The following is a 23,989-nucleotide window of genomic DNA, read 5'->3' as shown; positions in this document are numbered from 1 at the left end:
ACACACAATAGCGCTGAGAGGAAGATATTATCTAATCCCTGTTTTACAGATGAGGAAACTGAGGAAGAGAAAAGTAGAGCAGCTTTCCCAAGGCCACAGTGCCTGTAAAAGATGAAGCCAGGCTTTGACTACTAATACATGTGGACTATGATTCTTGAGTCCCAGAGATCAGTTCAGTGTATCCCCATCACCCAGCACAGAGCACCTACTGAGAAAATGAGAGGGGGATGAATGTCTGGAGTTTGGAGAGTGAGAGACAAGTCCAAGAAAATGAAGGATTTGCCTTTGGGTTTCGGTTACTATTCATGGGGAGTTATAAATTCAGGTGGCGCTCTGTAAACTGCGGGGAGTTCTGTAGCTCAAGACCAGGCAACTTCTTTCCTTCCAGCAGCTGAAGTAAATCTTCCCAGAGAATGGGCGGCATAATCATGAATCCTCACCAAGGCAAGGAAGTCAAACGGGAAGCCTTGATTTTAATTTTAAATTTATTTATGACTTTAAAAGAAGATTGAGAGTGGAAGGTACTGCTTTAGTTCATGTTTTTACTCAGATCTGTCACTTTAAAATATAGTTGTCCAAAGCTTGGATAAAAACAAACGAACACATCACTATAGAAACTCCAACCCCGCCCCCCCTCCCCCACCCATGTTTGATAGGCTAACAAAAATAGGAAAACTTAATCATCTGCCTTCGGAGACTTTGTTGTTGGCTTTTTGTTTCGGTGTTGTTTAAAAAAGAATTTGGTTAGTGTTAGAGGCGTGGTGGGGTTTTGTAGTTCCAGGAGGAAATTCATTCTTCACTTAGTAAAATGGAGGGTACTACTAAGAGGAAAAACAAACTGACCAAGAGCTCAGTGTTGTAGAACCCAGCACTTTTAAGTGTTAGAAGGGAGGGGTGTGTGTGTGTGTGTGCATGTGCTTATATATAATGCAGTGATTGAGAACTGATAGGAGAGGCTAGGTCTAGATAGCTCATGGAATTGGTGTGGCAGCACCTTGACCTACAGACAACTTCTTGATTCTCAGTGACCCCTCGTAAACAATCACCCGCATAAAACTCAACAGGAAAAGAGCTCCTGCCTGGCGTCCTTGGTGAATGTGGCATGATGCCTCCACCAACTGTGTCCAGCAGCTCTACCACCAGACAGAGCAGACCTTCAATATTCCTTGTGAATACCACTCTTCCAGGTGACTAACGAGGCAACTAGTAAACAAGAATGATCTCACTCATTTTACTGCTCCTCTGGTGGGAATATGAGGTAGTTTTGAAAGAGCATTATGGGCTGAAAAATGTTACGACTCAGTAGGATTGATTTCAGGTAACCTTGGAAATTACCACTTGCCTCCACACCCAGAGAAAGTAAGAATTTATAACAAACATGTAAAAATGAATGCTGAGCCTATTGATTTTAGTATCTGTATAAGGTCTTTGGAAGAAAGGGTTATTCATCATCACCTGGGCTGAAAAATTTCTTTCGCTTATTTACATTTAAATTTAAAGCAAGTCCCATCTCAAAGTCAATGAAGTCAAGCCTACCAGAGCGAACTCAGGGATCAAAGGAAATTATAGTGGCCAGAAATGCCACCGTGCAAGTTATCTCTGCAAAGGCTGCCTGATGGTTTACATTCGAGTCTGGATTTGTATCTCATCCTTTAGAAGGAATGATGGTTTGGACCCTTCAAAAAGGCAAAATGTGTCATCATTTTAGTGAAGGGAGAAATTTTGAGTGAGGGTATTAGGAATAACTTCTACTCCCCTCCCTTTTGTATAAAAGCTGAACATCACTAGAGACAGAGGGAAGATTTATGCTGGCCAAGTGCAATCACTCTTCGAGGGAGTGACTCCATCTGCAGAGCAAATGTGATCCCAGATTGGTGTCATCACCCAGATGTTTGTCTATCTCAAAGTAAATCAGAAGGGCTGGGGACTCCAGCAGGCTGTGTTCTGTGCAGGCATGTTAGGAATAACTTCTTGTCCACAGAGCATATAAGAAATGGCATTTTCAGAGTCTGTGCTTTAAATATATATATGTAGTGTGTGTGTGTGTGTGTGTGTGTGTGTGTGTGTGTGTGTGTGTGTTTATTAATTTCAGAGAGAGGAAAGGAGGGTGAGAGTGAGATAGACACTTCAATGATGAGAGAGAATCATTGATCAGCTGCCTCCTGCATGCCTCACATTGGGAATTGTGCCTGTGACCTGGATATGTGCCCTGACCAGGAATCAAACTGTGACCTCCTGGTTCATAAGTTGATGCTCAACCACTGAGCCACACCAGCTAGTTGTGCTTCCTTTCTTTCTGGAAGGTTCCAAAGCCACTGTCTTCCTAAAATGATTCAATACATTCTAGAGGCCTGCCTTTGTTCCTATTAACTCAAATGAAACAAACAAATCCATAAAACACAGGCAAATATGTTGCATTACATTACAGCTCAGATCAGCTTGAGAAGTTTATTTGATTTGTTTGTTTTGCCATTTAAGGACTTTTCAGTATACTCCAATATCTTCCGAAGACAGGCTATTATTCATGAAGTAACTCCACAGAGAACAGTGTCAGAGAGTCTTTACTTAGCATGTGGACTCAAAGGGAGCCTGCACCCTTGTTGGCACGCTTACATTTTTTTCAAAGAAAACTTTTGTTTGATCTTATAGTTATCAACCTGGCTTTATTTTAATTTATTTTTAATGGCAGGCCTTTCCAATGCTGATTAGAACATTATAGAAGCTTCCTGGCTGGCATTTACTTCTTGTTTATCATATTACACAAGACAGAATACCAATGTTCTGTTTTTTTTTAAAAAAAGAGCTTATCCGTACCAAACCAGGAATTCAACTTTCAACCCTAGCTTGTTTCTTAATTTTCTATGTGACCTTAAGAAATTTATGTAACACCACGAGTCTGATTTTTCTCTTGAAATATGAGGCTAATAATCCTCTCCCTGCCTCTCAGAGTAATGGTCATCAATTCCATTAAGTAAACATTCATTGAACATTCACTTTGTGCCTAGCACCATGCTAAGCTGAATGAGAGAAGGATCCTGCTTTCCAAAACACACAATGCAGGGAGCTCCTGGCCATGAGCATTCTTTGAAGAGCATAAAAATATTACACATATAAAGAATTGTAAAACACATGAACTGGCAGATTAGTGTGATTTGACCTTGATTCTGGGGTCACTTGTATGCCATTTAAAAGAATTTTTACTTTTTGTTCTCTGGGGTCCCGTGGATTGCAATACCACAATGAATGATAATCACTTAGTGTAAAAAAATGATGAATGAGCCTCTAATGATTCTGACACTGGGAAGAGTGATATATGAACTTTTATTCAGTAGAAGATTTGAATAAGCAAGGGCTTAAAGTTTTACATAAGCTTTATTAAAACTTCACAAAAATTCAATTAAACAACTATTTGAGTGCTATTGCATTCAAGCACTATTCTAGGGGCTAGAGAAGTCTCCTCTCTCCCCAACTAAACCAGATGCCCTTATTATATGTTCTTGTTGTGCCATGATTTATTTTAGTACTTTTACCATTTGTGAAACCTTTGTAGAAGCTCTCTGAGGGCAAAGATTATCTATTTCACTGCCATATGCCCAGTGCCGAATATAGCATTAACTCTTCATATTTGTGAGTAAATAAATAATATTGTTGTACTACCCATGGGTATTTATGTTGTCATGGGCCTGGAGGTGCAGAGAAGACATACTCTCAATATGTATGGATTGAATGGGTGAATGGCTCTAGTCTGAGGGTATGAATTCTGATCTGGGTACAAGGGTTTCCAAGATAAAAAGTGTTGGTTATTGTTACCCCAGGAAATACCAGTCCTGGTGATTACTCCATTCTGTACTGAAGGGTATAAAAGACATGTAGAGTTACAAAGAAAATAGTATAAGGATGAATTTCATAATAAAATACAAAGTGGTCATATTTAATTACTACCTATTAAAAGCACCCAGATATTTAGAAATTTATTTACATTAATTGTAATTGATTTCTTAGTTTCAAGGAAAATACAAAAAAAAGAAATCGCATGGAATCCATAGGTAGAAATACCAGGTGCTAATTTGATGTCAGACGCTGAGAGAGAAAAATCCACACACACACATCCCACAAACACACTCCAACATACACCATATAGTTTTTGACATTTTTCAAGATGGTTCGGTGTAAGATTACATTTACAACTTATCTGTGATGGTAGGTGGTGTGAACCTAAAAAGCATTTATTTGGAATTATTAAATCAATGCGGCAAATATTCATTAAACATTAAGCATGTACTACGTACTCTGCTAGGAGCTAGATACAAGACTGAATGAGGTAAAGAAAATCAATGCTGGAGAATATGGGAGGAAACAAGTCATCAAGAAAGAAAATATCCCATAATAATAAATGATGCTCAACCAATGAAATATTGGCCTGGATGAAGGACAGAACACAGGTACGGGACACCTAAATCTTTCAGAACATACTATTTGGCACTAAGGCTAGACTACCAATCTGGAAAATTCTAAATTTAAGTAGTAAAATGCATTCAATAATACAGAGTTTCTGAGTAATCAGAATTCACAAAACTGTACGACTTACTCCTGCTGCCTTTGTGGGTACAGTTCTCTTTCCAACCTCCAGGAGAAGGGCTCCCTCATGGAACTTATCTGAAGCCCATTTGGTGCTATTAAATTAAAAAATCTAGCCAATAATTCTCCCTGCATCCACCCCTGCCCTCACTAGTGTGGTATTGCTATTGATCCCCATTAATGATTTAGTGATTAAGGATAGATCGCTGATGAATGCAAAGCAAGCTGAAGGGCCCCTTGGAAGACAGCTGAGCATGCTTTTATCAATAAGTACTGTACATGCCCCTAGAATTTCAACCCAGTGTCCTAAGCCACCTTGGATGCCACTTCCACATTGAGTGTGCTGTTTTCAGCATCTTGCTCAGCTTGCTCTCTTTTGACAACTTCTGACTTTCTCTTCTGTTATCTTTCCCACCTGGGGAATGACCAAACCCCTCTCTTTTTATCTACTTTCCAATTGTCAGACCATATCTTCAAGAGTCCCTTGTTATGAATTAGCATATGCAAGCACAAAACTGGATGACTGTCAGGCAACCATGTATTTGAGTGTGTCTGGGGTTCATGACACAGATCCCCTTTTGGGGTTATGCCTTAGCTTGTAGTTTGGGAAAATCACACAGTAAGTGAAATGAGGAGATGACTCCTTTCTCTCATTTCATTAACATTCCCTGGGAGATATCAGTGAATATTCACATCCTATCTAATAAAAGACAAAAAGGGTAATTGACCTTACCTTCGCTACACTCCCCATTGGCTAATCAGGGTGATGTGCAAATTAACCAACAACCAAGATGGCGGCCAGCAGCCACGCAGCTGAAGCGAGCTGGAGGCTTGCTTGCTCCAGTGATGGAGGAAGCCAAGGTTCCCCACCTGCCGCGCCCCGGCTCTAAGCTCCGAAAGCAACAAAGTTTCAATTATAGAAGCTAAACAAACCCCAGATACCTGCTTTCAGCAGGCCGAGGCCTCAGAGCTGGAGCGAGTGGCTCTCAGCTCCAGTGAGCAATGAAGTTTCAATTATAGAAGGTAAATAAACCCCAGAATAAAAAAAGAAAAAGAAAAAAAGGAGAGGCTGGGAGCTTCAGTCCCCAGCCAGCCTGAAAATGGCCCTCAGCCCCTCACCCAGGCTGGCCAGGCATCCAAGCGGGACCCCCACCCTGATCCGGGACACCCTTCAGGGCAAACCAGCCAGCCCCCACCCATGCACCAGGCCTCTATCCTATATAGTAAAAGGGTAATATCTAAACTGACCTTAACAGCAGAAAGACTGGGAATGACTGGTCACTATGACACACACTGGCCAGCAGGGGGCAGACACTCAATATAGGAGATGCCCTCTGGTGGTCAGTGTGCTCCCACATGGGGGAGCTCTGCTCAGCCACAAGCCAGGCTGATGGCTGCCAGTATAGCAGTGGTGGAGGGAGCCTCTCCTGCCTCCTCAGCAGCATTAAGGATGTCCGGCTGCAGCTTAGGTCTGCTCCCCGCTGGCAAGTAGACATCCCCGAGGGTTGCCAGAGGGATGTATGATTGCCTGCTTAGGCCCGATCCCTTGGGGATCGGGCCTAAGCCAGTAGGTGGTCATTCCCCGAGGGGTCCCAGACTGCAAGAGGGCACAGGCCGGGCTGAGGGACCCTCCCCCCCCCCCGAGTGCACAAATTTTTGTGCACAGGGCCTCTAGTTAGAATATAAAAAGTTATTATCTGAAAAGCTGACACCAGAATTTTTCTGGAAAGATGGAATGGTCTTCAAAAAGTGTGGGGTCCCCAAAAGCCTGACTATTGGAGGAGCACAAACAACAAAATAAAAAAGGTTGCTGAACCACTCTGCATGTGAAAAGAAAAAGAGTTTTCTTTGAAGAGAGGACAGGAGAGACTTTTGGAGAACAAGGGAGAACAGAATGGGCAAACGAAGAGGCAGTGAGATAGGGAGAGCCTGGGGTTAGGTGTAGGGAGGAGTCAACACAAATTTAAGAGTAAAAAAAATACTCTCCTGCGTTTTGTATTTATTGATTGATGATTATTACATGAGCCAGTGGTTCTCTAAGTGTGGTCCTTGACTTGCAGCATCAGCATTTCCTGGGAACTGGTTACAAATGCAAATTCTCAGGCCCCACCCCAGACCTGCTCAACCTTCCAATGCTGCTCAGAAATCTGTTTTAACAAGCCCTCCAGGTGATTCTGATGTGCATCAAGTTTCAGAACCAGAGTAAATCTTTCCACCCCTCACCCTCCACATCAAATCGCAATTAATTTCTAGTCATTCTGGATGTTTCATGGAATGCTGTTTGGAGGAGCATTGTTGGTTTTGAGGCAGATTGGTGTCAGCACTGGGATAAATAGGATTCCTGGAGGAGGAGATGGAATTAAGGACAGAAACCCCTAAGGGGTTTGCAGAAATGTTTGGACTTTCACAGGCCAAGGCATTGGGGGTGAGGGGGTCTGCAGTAGTGTCCCTGTGTTCTGGGGAGCAGGGAGGACCCACCTGCCTTGTTTTGGTAGGTAAGAGGCCCACTTCCCACTCCCAACTCATGTTTAAGCCTCTAAAACTCTCTCCTTGCTTCTTGTTCTCCACAGATGACTTTGCTTTACACTTCACTGAGCAAAAGAGAATCACAAAGTGGCAACAACGTCATCCTCCTCCTTGATTCTAGAAACCCATGCTTTCACCCACCTCCTGCTTTATTCCTGTCACAATGGAGGGTGGACAGCTCCATCTGTCAAGCCCTTCAGATCTCTGTTCCCTGCATCCCTCCCCCTCAAAGATTCCACTCTGGAAGTCAGTGCTTCTCAGCCTTGGCTCTAAGGATCCCCTGCAAAGCTTTGTAAGGACCCCAAGGCCCATGCTGCTCTCCAGACAAGTTACCTCAGGATGTCTGAATGGAAGACTGAGGCATCAGTAATTTTCAAAGCTGCCCAGGTCATTTCAATGTGCATCCAAGAATCTGAGCCACTACCCTCTCTCTGGGCAGCAAGCCCTTTTTCAGATTTGTCTCCATCACCATAAATTATGCCTACTCTCTACTGTTTTAAAAAATTCTCCTTTGATACATCACCATCTTGGTGTCACAGAAAGTCTTCCTGAAGGAAATGGCAATGCCTGTTATCTTCACTCCCTCACCTTGCATTACACTGTAGCCCACGCCCACTTCTCTGGCTTCTTTCTCTAATAAAACTATCCTTTTTATTCCCTAATTTCTTGTGTATTTTCCAAACACATGGCCACTGTCTTTCCTTATCATTCAGCTCATCAGCAGCACCCCAAGGAACTGATTCTTGCCTTCCTGAATCAACCAATGTATCTGCTTCTGTGACAGCATGTTCTTCTGATTGCAGCTCTGAAAATGGCAACCCAGTTGGTTAAACCAGATACATAGAGTAATTCTTTTTTAAAAAATATATTTTTATGGATTTCATAGAGGAAGAAAGAGGGAGAGAGAGATAGAAACATCAAAGATGAAAGAGAATCATTGATCAGCTGCCTCCTGCATGCCCCACACTGGGGATCGAGCCTGCAACCTGGACATGTGTCCTGACTGGCAATCTAAACATGACTTCTGGGTTCATAGGTCAATGATAAACCACTGAGCCATGCCAGCTGGGCTACATAGAGTAATTCTTGACTCCACCTTTTCTTCACCTCCCATGTTTAATCCCTCTGCACTTTCTGTTCTAAGTCCAAAGTAAATCGCCAATCCCTCTTCTCCTCCACTCCAGTGCTACCACTGTAGTTTCTGTTTGGCATCTAAAGTTATCTCTAACTTAATATTTTCAAAATCTTAGTTTGTCTCTGTGCCTCAGTCTTTTCAATCCTGCAAATAACATCCCATTCACTCAGCTGCAGAACGCCTTCTATCTGGTTAACAAGATGACTGTAAGCAGGAGTGCACCTTTGAACTGCCCATGGGCCAGTTAACACGATACCATCAACCTTGAACATCTGTCACATGGATAAGGCTATTTGGTACAAGATAATAGGGTTGGTGGGTGGGGAGTATAGAATTAGCTCAGTGCCATCTGCCAACATTTGTGGACGAGATAATTCAAAGAAAAGGTCAGTAGGATCCAGGTTAATGTTATATAGAAGTAGAAAACACCTCTCACAAACAACAGCCACTCAAAATTAACAATACTGTTGAGTCCTTCTGGAAGATTTTAGAGAGCAATGCATGTGGGGTAGATGATGTGAGAAGTCTCCCACGCGATGTCAGATTTTACATGTTTCATTACTTATTTCTCAAGATCTAAAAGTGGTTCATTTCCCATCAGTGCTGCTGCCTCTGGAACTAAAATCAGTCCCATGCCAGAGTGGAGGCAGAAGGATAGACATAGGCATGAGGAGGAACTATGGTGCAGAATTGAGTTTTTAAACTGCATTGACAGAGAAATTCTTGGACTTGGTTTCATTTATTTAAGTAAAACTAGATTAAGCTGCAGTAGACAGAAAGAAGAATCAAAATAGCAGCAGAGATTAAGTTGTATCCCATTAAAATAAAGTTATATGTTTGCACATCCAGACTTATGGCTTATGAAATTTGCATCCACTATGCATATAAACAAATTTATGGGATCATTAGACCTTAAGGCTGTCTATTCTTGAATTAGATAGTGAAATTAGTTCCACTATGGACAGGATCAACTTTATTGTATTTTTCTGAAGCCAGATTATGGATCTTAATAGGTTTGAAAGTCAAGTTTCATAAGCCTATTTTGTTCACAGAGAAATCACAAACACAGAGGTCATGCCATAAAACTATAACTTGACAATTAACTAATTGTGCAACTTTAGGCAATCTTTCATTTTTCCTGGAATAAATGTATAGCAGCATTAATGTTATGTATACAAGTTTTGTTCTCATATAGTTTAAGGACAAATTTCTCATTTTTTTTTCTGTCTGTTAATAGTGGTGGGGAGGGGAGTGTATGTAGAAAAGAAACATGTCTTCCACAATAATTCTGCTATAACTTCAAAAAAGAGAAACATCGTAAATATATGAATTGTTTTTAATGATAAAAACAGACGCCTGCCCTTTACCTTCACACCAAGGATTGAAGAGAATGTAGGTGTCGGTTTCTGGGTTCCGGCTGGTGCGGAGTATACCATAGGGGGTCCAGACGGCAATGTACATGCGGAATTTCCCCACAATGCACTCCGGGGAAGACTGGATAGACAGCCGGACAGACCTGTCCTCTCTGCTGATGACTTTGGCCCCCCATTTGCCACTTCGCAGCTCAGGAACGACAGGAACTGGGATGTAGGTTCCCTTGTTCTCCTGAGGGTAGCGCCCTATGAGAAGAAAGAACAAGTGTAGTGTTGAGTAGATTTCACAAACCAATTATGTCCTCATTCTGCCACCTTACAGCAGAAGGTGGAAAAAAATTTACTGTATTACACTTGAAATCATAAGAATTGGGTTGAATATAATTTCTGCTCCCAACTACCTACATGATGGTAGTCCATTTTCTTAACTTCTTTGAGGCTCAGATGTGTCATGTCTAGCTAAAAAGCAATAACAATTTGTATAGGAATTTTAATTGGTTGATTAATAAGATATAGAAATACTAATCTGGAATGCAAAAACAAAAACGGAGTTTATTATAGAGTACTGTGAAGTTATCATTCCCTGAAATTCTGCCCTCTAAAAAGGTAGAATTGCTTTTTAAAGGACATATTTTTATTTCTATTCTGTATGTAATTGTATTATCTGTTATATTACCTATAATAACATTATATGTATAGGTTGTCATATGCAACCATTTTCATACACAACCAAAACATGTGTTTATTGTCAGTCTCATTAACATCGTAAGCTTGTGTCATAGGCTAGAATTCAGGCTTCTGAGGCAAATTATCTAGTTTCAATCTTGGCTCTGCAATTTCCCTAGCCTTGCAACCTCTGGCAAATTACTTGACCTTTACAAATCCCTCTTTTCTTCTCTTTTTCTTTATCAGCAAATGAGGGTAATAGTACTATCTAAGAATGAAATAAAATAATACAAGTAAGATACATAGGACATAATTCCTCATACATAACAACTTTTTAGCTGTTATTTCAATAGAAGATTAAACGGTGTTATATTTTACGATGTTTTCAGACTCATCATACTTTACAGATAAACTATCTCAGGGTAAATCTTATTTCTCTTTATTACTCCATTTAGGACCAAATTGTTATTTCATATGTTAATCTCATAACTATGTTTTACCAATGGGTTCCTGAAAAATCAGAGTTTCACTGTATGTGGAAATTCAACCTCCAAGCATTCTTTAACTCTCTTACTTACAGTTTAATTTACAGCTTAGTTTATAAGGTAATCAAATGCATCAATAATTTAAACTGAGGCAAACTTTTAAGTTATACATATTTCCAAAACATATTCAATATTTGATTTTTCTTTACTTGAAGAAAATACATATCAGACTAAGTGTGTACATCATTTTGATTGTAAACAGAAGAAACTTCAAGAGTAAAACTTATTCACTTTAATTGTTTTAAACAAAACATGTAGAGGATACTACATTAAAACAAACAAAAATGATGCTTCATGTTGGCATCTGAAATTGCTGAGGTCTTTAAAGTATTCTTTGGTCCATGGACTGTTGGGATAGAGCCTTCTGAGGTGGTGGTTGCCTAAGTTACTCTAGTGAGATGCTTAATCTTAATGAAAATAATTTACAGTGTAAGACAGGGGGAAAGATTAGAACCCCAGTGCTTTGCTGTGTTAGGGGTATCTGTTAATCACCACTCAGAATGAATGTTATTGTAAATCTGATAAAGCTTTATAAATGGTTGTCTGCCAAGAAGTGACAGTGTCTAGATGGTGTTCTTGGGGCAACAGGTCTCAGCTTCTGAGAAACTGCATGAAATTCTACCTGGAAAAGCTGATGGTTTCAAATGCACTTCCATCCCTATATCTCCTGGATGTGCTCCTCTCAGTGTATGGTCCACTGGGGGCTGTGTGTGCCCCCTCTGCAGGCACTGTTGCCTTCTGTACCCCCATCATTGCTGATGTGCAATCAAAGGCAATCTTGTTAGCTGAATAGGACCATAATTCACTTATTACAGTAACTCCCAGCAGCTGTTGTCACGAAATACTAGCTTGGATTTAAAATACACAGTATTAAACAGGACACAAGTTTAGTACAAAATTCAGAGATAAAGTCTATGCCATAATGACAGACTTAGATGTTTGTTTGTTGTTGTTGTTTAAAAAAAGGACGAAGGAGATTTTAGAATGAATTACATAAGGACACTCCTTCGGGAATAGCAAAGAACTAGCATATATGTGAATGTGCCGTGTGCCGTGTGCCGCGTGCTATGAACCTCAGCATCACCTTTGTACAGCATCCACTTTTGTTGGGAGCATTGAAATAACTAAGACAATCACTAGTTTCCATTACTACATTTCAAGTCATGATTTCAAAGACTCATATTAAATTTGACCTATCAAATTCACATGATACAAAGAAAAGTTGGCTTTGAACCCAGACATGACCTAATTCAAAGACTAGTTTGTTCGAACATTTTTCATTTATACAACAATGTTGCCGACTATGTGGTAGGAGTTATTCTAAGTGCTAGAGACACAGCAGTGAATGACAGACTCCTGCGATCACAGAAAGAGCCAGTCCCTGGGCTGTTTATTATGTGCCCGTTACTGCTTCATTACTTAGGACAAACTGTGTATGTGGGGGGATCAGTATCATTCTAGTTTCATAAAATAGAAAACTAAGACACGGGGTTGTTCAAGGTGATGCAGATAGTAAGTAGTGGAATTGAGATTTGAACCCAGTCAGTAAGGCTTGAGAGCCTGCGATGTTAGCCATTGCTCCACAGCAGTTATATGCATAGAGAACGCTTGCAGTTGGTGAGAACTATGTTCAAGTTATCACTTCACAGTTAGTTATTGGTGATGCTTTGGGCAGACTTCTTAATTGTCTGAGCTTTCATTTTCTTGTCTCTTTGCAGTTTAGTTCTGGAAATGGAAAGAAAAGAAAATTTAAAATATAATGAAGGCCCGACTGGAATGGTTCAGTGGATGGAGCATCGTCCTGCTGACTGAAGGGCCCTGGGCTTGATTCCTGGTCAGGGCACATGCCCAGGTTGCGGGTTCCATCCCCAGCGTGGGGCATGCAAGAGGCAGCCAATCAATGATTCTCTCTCATCGTTGATGTTTCTATCTCTCTCCCCCTCTCCCTTCCTCTCTGAAATCAATAAAACTATATTTAAACAATAAAATATAATATGGTGGAAGCTTTATGCCCGGCACGCCATATTGGGTGACTCAGGATATATTTATTGTTTGGTGTTTGAAACCGCTCCTGGAAAGTAAACATAGAAGGAAGAAGAGACCATTTTACCTGCTCTGGTTCTAAATCTGGAGAAAGGTGGGTGTCCCAGGGAAAGGCAGTCACTTTTGTTGAGGGGACTGTTGTGGTCACAGGGAAAGCAGCCTCCGTCCTAAGTGTGGGTGTGGGCTGAGCACTCGTCCTCCCTCAATTGAACCTTCACTTAAAGTGCAGAGAATCGTGGTCATAGTTTGTGACAAGAAGGGCAGCCCAATAAATGGCAGTCATCACTGCTATCCCCCTTCTCTCTGGCTTTCTGATTTCTCAGCTCCAGGAATTCCAGGAAGCCAGGATGGGTTTACCAACTTCCAACAAACCTATAGAACCCAAATCTGCTTTCAAGGGCCTGTTTACTCTACATCCCAAAATCTGGAGCTGACTAATATTTCTGTCAGGAGAACTTTATACAGGCCACACACACATGTACACACACACACACACACACACACACACACACACACAATGATATTCATTATTAACCAAAAAGCCTTAATGATTCTAGAATTATCACGAAAGAATCACCTGAGACCTGTAACTCACTGAGCTTTCATTTTCTTGTCTCTTTGCAGTTTAGTTCTGGAAATGGAAATTTCTGACTTCCTTAATCATTTACGGTAACTGTAATCTCCATTCATGCCCCAGAGCAGGAGCTGTATAAATAGAGTCCAGGGGCCAAAGGTAACTTGCCACCTATTTGTGAATAAAGTTTTATTGGGAGACAGTCCAGCTCATTCATTTGGGTATTATTGTGCTACAGCAGCAGAGGTGAGTAGCTGTCACAGAGACCATATGAGCTGCAATGCCTATTTGTATTTAGTATATTTAGCATGTGGCCCTTACAATAAAACTTTGCCCACTTTCCTTTAGAGAATTTTACAGTTTACTGGGATGATTTATTATAGACACAGAAGTCTAAGACTCAGAAAAAAATACCATCACCTAGTTTTTTCTTCCAAAGAAAAATTTGTTATTAAACCAACAACAAACATCTGCCCTATTATTAGGTCAACATTTAGTTTCCTTAAAGCCTGCGAGTTAAATTCCTCAGTCTTGTTCCACTATACATAGCTAAAATATTCAATTTTATTAGTGTAAAAGCTGTCAAGACCTTTCACATGGAGATGGAAATAAAGTGACAGGAATAAAGGTTTGTTTCCTTGGGTCCCTACAACAATGCTGTTGTGGGAATTTTCACGGGTGGGAAACTGAGGCTCCGTGAGCTTGTCACATGCAGGACATCATGTAACAGGGAGCGTGACTGGGACCGAGTTCTCTGCACTGTGAAAGCTGTTCTCCTTCCTCAGCATCATGCTGCTTCCACGAAGGTGAGGGGGAGGGTGCTGGAGGGATTAGAAAGATGAAGGAAGCCAAGAGGAAAAGAAAGTGGGGAAATCTGAAGGATATGAGGCAAGAGGAGAGTGAGGGGATACACGATGGTGGATAGTAGATGTGTACGTCAGAAAAAAGTTTGGACCCAAGGGCTTACTGACTAGTGGCGAGAAAGAAGACCCTGCACAGAGGGTCTCAGGGCTCCTAGGGAGCTGAGTTGGGCAGGTTTCTAGAGTGAGGGCAGTGACTGGAGGGAGAAGGGGGAGCAGCACCGATGACAGTTCAGGCCACGTGGCACCGGACAGGCAGATGGCAGCGAATCAGGAACAGGCGGTGATTACACTCATTCCAAAGGGAGGAAAAAGAATACACATCTGCAGGCCTTTTCATATTCACTGTATGGGAAAGCTGATTATTGATGTGAGACCTGACATGTCAATAGCACCTCGGGGTATTGTCGCCTGCTCTGTTACACCATGTTTAATTCTGAATGTAATGATTTCAGTGGCAGCACTGGGGAAGGATTTGCCATGATTGAATCGTGAGCAAGGAAACTGTGACAGAGTAGTATTTCATTTCACTAAAGAGCCCTTCTCACCCCCAGGACGTGGCGTGTTTAAGAAACCACAACCGGGCTGCACTCCGGAGCACCCATACATCAACATCCACGACTGCCGCCTATCAGCTGTCCGGGACCAGCTTGGGCGAAGCCTGCCGTACTCAGGTGAGCGTGTGCACACGTTTGCTGAGGTGTATATGCCTAGAGAGAGGTTTTGTTTTCCCCAACCCCAAATTGTGTAATTTTTGTGTTTAAAAATGTGAGCAAGAAAAATAGAAGCAGGACAGTTAATATCTCCAAAAGATCCTCATTTTATTTTCAATAATATAGACTACTAAACATGAAAAATATAATTACCAATTGCCTTTTTTCATACTTATCTAAAATTGGTGCCATCTTCCCAAGTGATCTAGAAATTAACATACACTTTTAGTTTAAATGCTGGTTTTAATCTGTAAGTTATATTTGAGGCCACAGAAATACTATTTATTTGTAAGGCAAAATTTGGCTAGATCATATGCCTATATTGGAATCCCCTCATGCTTTCTTTAATCGCATTTTTTCTTTTCTCTTCTCTCCTTACAAGTAACTGTAGGAATACAGAGAAATGCAACTACTTTAATTCCTTACTCCATCCTCCTGCCTGCACCTCCCCGCCCCCCCAACCAAGCCTGGAATCAGGCAAAAGATGGTGAAAATATTTTATTCCTTTAAGATTTTATTCTATACCAACCTTGGCTCAATGGGCCTGAGCTTTTTCATGGCTTCTTCACATTAGTGTTTCTTCCAAGTTAGTAGGAGAAATCTACCTCCAGCTCAGACTCAGCTCTGTGATTTTGGGAAAACCCACTCTCAAACATTCATTTCATACCTGAGAACCCACTGCAGGCAAAGCTGTACATAGATAGTACCCCACAGAGGAATGTGTTGCATTTCACAAATTATTATTTTTTTTATTCATTTGATGGCTTTGCAATATTTTCACATTAAAAACACATCCTATGTGGTGATTAGGTTCCCAGGATGGCCACTAATTAACATAGGATCGTCAGTACCAGTGAATATTATTGCTAATGGAATGAATCAGACTTCCCCTCACTCGTGTCTAGAATCTGGAAGGACGTACTCAACATGGAGAGGTAGGTCCCAGTAGCTGACAAGCACACACCTGTCAGTCACTTTCTCCTGATGCTCTGACATGAAGAAGCTCCTACATTAGGGCACCCGATTTCCCTCATCTCATGGGCATCTCAACTGTAAATCAAGTGGCCGTGATCTGTGGTCTCCATACTATACTTAGTGATAGCAACACTTCTGGTTGTGCAAGTCTTAATTAATTACCAGAAAACCCCAAACAAAACCTTTTCCCTTTATTTACTTAGACATCTATTTTTCTCATTGAATTGAAGACATTATCTTGTTTGTCCTTATAGCCCCACAGGATGTCACAATGCCTTACACCAAATGGATGCCAATACATGTCAATGGGACTGAACAGAACCTTTTGCAGATGCCCAGTCCCATTAAACACATCAGAGACTTGAGAAGGCCTGAGAGGAGATGCCTGCAGCAAGCCCACCATCACTCCAACCGCTCTTCACACGAAATAAAAAATTCTAGTTCTAGACTTTTTCTTTCAGAGGGTGTTTTTCATTCAGTTATAAATACATTTAAGCTGAACTCTGACTCCACCTAACTGCAGACTTTCTTTAATAGTGAATTCTTCTAAACGGATTGTCTCCAAGGAACTCATGAATATGTCATGTCTCCAGCTGGTAAGGTAAATTTCATGATGTTCATTCATTTTTCCATTTGATTCATTTGTTTTTTTCCCCAAGACACACCATTCATGTTCAAAGTAATCAATCTATCTCCAAATGGGCCCTGGAAGGATTTCTGTGACAGCGTGATGCATTGGGCAGAGCTGGAAGCATGAGGCAGTGCCTTGTGAAGGGAAACAAGCTTGTTCCAATAGCCCCAGGATGGAATACGGATGCAGAGACCAGGATGGAAGAAGTCCCTGAATAGTTTTTAGAAACATGAGGTTACTAACTACAAAGACCAACAACAACACCAAAAAAAAAGGAAATAATCAAAAAGGCACAGAAATCTCAGATGATAGCAACAAAGAGGAGAGAAACAAAAGTGGTTAAGCAAGTAATTTAGTAAGGACCCCCAGGAACCCGCCCTTTCTATTTCACCCCTTATTTTGTATAGGTGTAGATGTATAGACATAGATACATGGATACATGGGTAAACATAAATGATGTTTCCTAAAGGAAGAAAGCTGTCTGGTGCTCTTATTCTGTGGCTCCAGCAAACTGGGGAAGGAAAAGGAAGCTTCTTGAGGAAGGGACTGCGTTTTAAATTCTTATATCCAGTGGCTTGCATGATGCTTGGAACATAGTAGGTGTTTAATAAATAGTTGGTAAATTAAAGGTAGATACTTTTTAAGGTGTCTTGTCTACCTTGATTTTATTTCACTTTTCTTTCAATTCTACCTCATTCTTTTCTTTTGCATGTATCTGTCCAATTTTTTCAACACCATTTATTGAAGAGATTGTCTTGACTCCATTGTATGTTCTTGCCTCCTTTGTCAAATATTAACTGAGCATAATGGCTTGTGTCGATTTCTGGGTTTTCTGTTTTTTGTTTTGTTTTGTTTTGTTTTTGTTAATCCTCACCCGAGGATATTTTTCCACTGATTCTTAGAGAGAGTGGAAGGGAGGGGGAGGGACACAGAGAGAGAAACATCGATGTGAAAGAGACACATCGATTGGTTGCCTCCCACACATGCCCCAACCAGAGCTGGGGATTGAGCCTGCAACTGAGATATGTGCCCTTGACTGGAATGGGACCCAGAACCCTTCAGCCCATGGGCCAATGCTCTATCCACTAAGCCAAATTGGCGAGGGCTACCTCATTCTCTTAAAACCTTTTGGAGTAGGGTATAATTTTGTGGAATATATATGAAACTAGCACTGTGCTAGACTCTGAATGATTCAGAAAAAATAATAAGGTGACCGCCTGATGCTGACCGTCCTCATGAAAAGCACATGCCTTCGATGGCCAACCAAGGCCATAATCTGGATATGCAGAGATGAGACCCTGGCTCAGGTGGCTGCCAGCAACAGAGAGAGGAAGGAAAGGACAGCAGATAAAACCTTCAACAGCACTGAGATAAGAGTTTCTTCATCTGTGAAATAAAACTATAGCGCTCCTCTGACAAATTTGACTCACATTTGAAATGTGCCCACAGTATGTCAGGCTATAGCTGGGATTATTGGCCTGAGGAGCAAGGTGTGGTGGGGGCTTCGGAAACATAAATTGTCACAACTGGTGGGTGTAGTAGAAACCCAGAAACTGCCTACAAAAGTCTGAAAGACCCCTCAGAGAATGTGGCTTTGAAATATGATCTTAAAGGTGGACAAGGTGGGGAGGAGCCTTCCTCACAGAGGGAATAATGCAAGCCTGGAGCCCAAGGGAGCCAGGAGACTCTCAGGACACCTGTGGCAAGAGAAGCAGCTGACTTGAACAAAAAAGCCCCAGGGACCTTTGATGCCGTGCAGAGGTGTTTAGGCTGCATCCCAGGAGGGGCTGGAAATGGGACAGGAGCCACTGAGATGCTCTAAGGGCCTATGAGATGTGCACTTACTTCAGAAGATTACTGGCTGCAGGATGGAGAGTGATCAGGAGCGGGCAAGAGCAGAGCCAGGAAACCAGTCAGAGGCTCCTGAAGTTTTCAGGCCAGGCATGACAGTGCCTCCAGAGGGATAATGATTGGCTCTGGCAGGTGGTAAGTGGAGACGTACAGAGTAGAAGCAGGGAGCTGGGTCAGAAATGAGATGCTGGCTCTGAGTGAGAGGGGCTGAGCCAAAGATAACCTCAGATTTGGTTCGTTCTTCACCAAAGAGGTTGTGAGAGCCGACTAGTTGCCAGGCACTGTTTTAGATGTCGGGCATACAAGCAATCTCTTCTAACCCTAGGGGTCATGACTAAGCTCATCCAAAGCCTGGATGAGCATGCTGTTTTGAAGAGTTTGCTCCAAAAATTAGGGACTGGTGTGGTTAACCGCTATGCGGAATTACTCATGAAGCTGGTGTTCTGGAAATTCCCTTAACCACATGTGTATGTAACCTCATTTGAGAGAAGACAGAATATCTTTAGTCTTTAAGAAAAAAAATAATTAATGTAACATCTCAACTATTTAGACAAACTTGGTTATAAGTATAACACTACACTGTGAATTTGTTTATAGTACTGATCCAATTCCCAGGGAAAAGGAAGAGCAGGAGCTAGAGAATTTTATTTTGAGTTCCAGATTGTACACTGCGGACTAGTAACTACTGTCTGTGTTTATCTACTGTGCCAACTGGCTGCCTGGTTGCTCTCTGACCCAATGCCCACACCTTCCAGAACCCTCTTTTTGGTTCCACAAGAAGCCCTATTCCCAGGCTCCTTTACCCTCTGCTTTTACTTAGTTTAGCCAGTGAGAGGCTTTGGAGACAGAGCGGGGGAGACACCAAGGTGAGTCCCCTTCTCTCTCCTTCCTGAGAACCCAAGTCTCCTTGGTGCTCCTCTGCTGTGGTTCCAGCTCTTAGCTGGCTTCTGGGTTTTGGTGGGACCTCCTCCTCCATGTGCCTCCCCTTCCAGGTGTGGTGGCAGTTTTTTCTGTTACTAATTCCTGGGTTGCTTCACTGTGTCACCTGTCTGACTTCTTAGTTGATCTCTCACCAGCATAAGCAATTCCTTTGAATAAACAAACTTCTGTTGATTATAAAACTAGAGGAATTTTTATTGTATTGTCTGGACCCTGCAATGCGTCAGATATTGTACTAACACTCTATATTGGCTTTAAAAGTTTTATCTATTTTATATCTGGGGACACTGGGACTCAAAGAACTTAGTAATTGGCTCATAGTTACATAGTTCTCAAGTTGCCGAACAATGATTTGAACCCAAGTCTGTTCGGGCCAGCAGTCATGATTAGGGAAGCTAATGAAACACTCAGTCTATTTTCCATATGTAAAGTGGCAATTATAAAAGGTAAGAATTAAATAATAATATATTTGAAGGCCATGCCATGAACTGAACAAATTATTATTACTCTCATTTTTACATGGTATCTGTGGTCACAACAGCAAAGAAAACTTACTACACCTATTTTATTTTTACTTCTGAGTATGACCACATGAGTAGTAAAGAAGGGGGCTGGGTTTTATGCTACAGGCAATTATTGAGCACCAAACCCAAATCGAAGATGGCTGCAGAGCTGCAGCCTGTGAGCCGATGTTCCCAGCCAGGGACCAGATTTACTTCTCAACTACAGAGCAATCAACTTGAAAAACCAATTGAAGAGTAGCTGATCAGAGATATTATATGTAAGGAGCACTGAAGAATCCACATGGAGACTGGTAAGAGGAGTGTAGTCAAGGAAAGGAAGAGCCCCCCTCAAGCAGGTACGATGGCTAAGAGGCTGGAGGATATCATGGCTGTAAACCTCCCTCACCCTGGGAGTGTAGGGTCTCAACCCCTTGCAGGGATCCCAAACCCAGAACAGCAGAGACTGGAAGCAGAGCCCGTGTAGCGTCGTAGCATCGGGCAGAGGGAACCAGGGGGATTCTGTCTGTCTGAGAGACTTGAATCACACCTTCCCAGTGAAGGAGCACTCCTGTTGTTCGCAGTCCCAGCTTAATAAATTTGCTCTGGGCTCTGACTGCTGGAGAAGCTGCACTGCCATGTTTGGACCCAGGGGAATGGTCTGCAGGCACACCTAGCAGTGATCTTGAGGGACCCTCTACTTTCTTGAAAGGCAACGTGCAGAGCCCTAGTTAGTGACTAAACTGTTTGGCTCGGGAAAAGGAGAAAGGTCTGTCCCACCTGGAGCACAAGGTTGGAACCCCTCCCCGTACCTGTGGAGCTGCCCAGGCTGCCCCAGCCGGCTTGGTCGGTGGCATGGGGCAGTGACACAGGTCTGGAATTTTTGGGCTATCCTGAAGAGTTTGGAGCCCAAGTGGAGCAGGAAATGTTGGTCCCCACTTTGCTGAGACCAGCTGAGGAGAGAGATCAGAGTCCTGTAAGGGGCTGATTTTCTACCCTCTCCTGCTTGGTTTGGTGGCAAGAGAGCACTGGTACCACTCAGAGCTGGGATTTTTGGATTCTGTCTCCCAGAAGGCTTCTGTCGGGGAGACAGATGGCCAAGTGCTGAACTCTGTGGCTGTACCATATGAAGGCTGTTCCAAGCTTCCTGTGAGTTCAGCCAGGCAGCCTCTGGAAGGAGAAGTAGAGCTAGTCCCCACCCCCTGCAGGCTGTGAATACCATCACCAACAGAAGACTGTTTGGTTCAGCTCTGTAAAGTCCTGAATGCCCCCACTGGGTGCAGTTCTGTGCCGGCTTAGAGAGGAACTCAGACCCAGACATTCAAAGTATGAGACCCTCAGAGGCTTTTGCCTGGAACCAGGAGGAAGTGCTTACCCCTCCTGCAGGTTGGGCAGGCAACATTCTGAATCAGAGACTCTTTTGATCTATCCCCTTGAGCCCACGGCAGCTGAACCTGCTCCTGCAGAGGAGACTGCAGGCTGTACCCAACCTGAACCTGCAGCAAGTGTCCTTAAGAAGTAGAGTTAGAGTCTGTGGTAGACTGAGGTGTTTGGCTTTGAAGCAGAGACTAATTTCCCCTCATTGAGCACCTGACTGTGTAATCTCTAAGCAGGGGGCCCACTAGCCAGAGCTAGGCTAGACTGAGTTCATCCTAAAGACTCTTTGGAAGGCTCAGGAGGAAGACTCAGGGGTAGGTGGGATAATTTATAGGTGGGTGCAGACCTCAGGGAGCCTCAGTCCAACCACACATCGACCCCCAGCTCTAAGCTAAAAGAAGCCTATAGATGTTATTTGTAACTGGCCTTGGGCTGCCTGTGCATAGTTACCACTCTGTTCGCTGTTTGTGTCTATGTCTGCTAAACTTGTGTGTTCATGGGAGGGGCTAGGGTGGAGCATCAACTCATGAACCCAGAGGTCACAAGATTGATTCCCAGTCAGGGCACATGCCCAGGTTGCAAGCTCAATCCCTAGTAGGGGGCATGCAGGAGACAGCCTATCTATGTTTCTCTCTCATCAATGTTTCTAGCTCTCTATCCCTCTCCCTTCCTTTTTCTCTAAAATCAATAAAAAAAATTAAAAACAAATAGGATAGTTTAAGGATAATATGAAACACAACAATATCTGCATCATAGGGGTACCAGAAAGAGAGGAAATCAAGCAAGCGGTAGAGACCCTGTTTGAAGAAATGACAGATAACTTGGTGAAGGAAAAAGTCACACAAGTTCAGGAAGCACAGACAGTCCTAAACAAGATGAACCTAAGGCACATAATAATAAAAAATAGTCAAGATTAAAGACAAATAAATAATCTTAAAGGCAGCAAGAGAAAAATAGTCACTTACTTAAAAGGGAATTCCCATAAGGCTGTCACCTAATTTATCAACAGAAGTACTTCAGGCCAGAAGGGAATGGCATGAAGTATTCAAAGTAATGAAAAGCAAGAACCTGCAACCAAGACTGCTCTATCCAGCAAGGCTATCATTTAAAATCTAAGACAAAATAAAGTGCTTCCAAGATAAAAGAAGAATAAAGGAGTTTATTAACACCAAAGCGTCATTGCAATAATTGCTAAAGCAACTGCTATAAAAATAAGAATAAAGAGAGAGACAGACAGACAGACAGAGACAGAGAGAGAGAGGAACATAGGTATAAAGAAAATACATGGCAATAATAAAGGCCTATCAATAATAACCTTACATGTAAATGGATTAAATGCTCCAATCAAAAGATATAGGTAGATGAATGGATAAGAAAATATGGCAAATATATATGCTGTCTACAAGAGATCCATCTTAGAACAAAAGACTCACACAGGATGAAAGTGAAGGGATAAAAAAAAATTCCATGAAAATGGAAACAAAACAAAAGTGGAGGTAGCAATACTTATATCTGACAAAGTAGACTTCAAAACAATGGCCATAACAGAAGGCATAGAAGGTCACTACATAATTCTAAAGGGATCATTCCAACAAGAGGATATACCATGTTTAACATACATGCCCCCAATATAGGAGAACCTAAATATATAAAAATCTCTTGGTGGACATTATGAGAGAGAACGGCAGCAATGTAGTCATAGTAGGGGATTTTAACACACCACTGTCATCAATGAATAGCTTTTCAAGACAAAAAATCAACAAGGAAACAACACCTTTAACAACACACTAGATCAGATGATTTAATTGGTATTTATAGAACATTTCTTCCCAAAGCTGCAGAATACACATTCTTCTTAAGTGCACATGGAACATTATAACAGATAGACCACAAATTAGGACACAAAATAAGACTCAACAAACTGAAGAAAATTAAAATTATATTAAGCATTTTTTCAGATCACAATGTCATAAAACTAGAAATCAACCATGATAAAAAAAAGCTCAAAGATATTTAAACATATGAAGGATAATAAGATATTATTAGACAATTAATATGTATGAGATCAAGGAAGAAATAAAAAATTACCTGGAGGAGACAAATAAAAAGGAACACACAACAACCCAAGATCTATGGGGCACAGTGAAAGCAGTCTTGAGAAAGAAGTTCATGGCATTACAGGCCTACTTAAAAACAACAAGAAAAATCTCTAATAAACTACCTCACCCTATAACTAAAAGAATAGAAAACAAAACAAAACAAAACAAAACAAAACAAAAAAACAAGAAAAGCCCAGAGTAAGTAAAAGGAAGAAAATAATAAAGATCAGAGTGGAAATAAATAACATAAAAAACTATATATATATACTATAGGCCTGGTGCATGAAATTCATGCACTCGGGGGAGGGGGAAGGGTCCCTTCAGCCCAGCCTGCACCCTCTCACAGTCCAGGAGCCCTCAGGGGAGTGGGCCTAAACCAGCAGTCGGACATCCTTAGGGCTGCCATTGAGGTGGAAGAGGCTCCCATCACTGCTGCTGTGCTCACCAGCCATGAGCCTGGCTTGTGGCTGAGCTTCACACCCCTTGTAGGAGCACACTGACCACCAGGAGGCAGCTCCTGCATTGAGCATCTGCCCCCTGGTGGTCAGTACACATCATAGCAAGCAGTTGAGTGGTCTAGCATATCATTAGCATATTACACTTT

General features: G+C 41.9%; 1 protein-coding gene across 3 annotated transcripts in view; it reads right to left on the bottom strand.

Annotated features, from left to right (window-relative positions):
• Positions 1-23,989, bottom strand: part of F13A1 (coagulation factor XIII A chain) — a 195,123-nt gene that overhangs the window by 116,732 nt on the left and 54,402 nt on the right. For all 3 annotated transcript variants that reach the window (XM_036350412.1, XM_036350413.1, XM_036350411.1), the window contains one exon: positions 9,607-9,858. In XM_036350412.1, coding sequence (XP_036206305.1) covers positions 9,607-9,858 — 252 coding nt within the window. The remainder of the gene's footprint in view (positions 1-9,606; positions 9,859-23,989) is intronic.

This window comes from Myotis myotis, unplaced genomic scaffold, assembly GCF_014108235.1.
Source record: "Myotis myotis isolate mMyoMyo1 unplaced genomic scaffold, mMyoMyo1.p scaffold_m19_p_2, whole genome shotgun sequence".
In the NCBI taxonomy this organism is placed as follows: Eukaryota; Metazoa; Chordata; class Mammalia; order Chiroptera; family Vespertilionidae; genus Myotis; species Myotis myotis.
The sequence above is the reverse complement of the archived record's forward strand: the minus strand, read 5'-3'. Positions and strand labels throughout refer to the sequence as shown.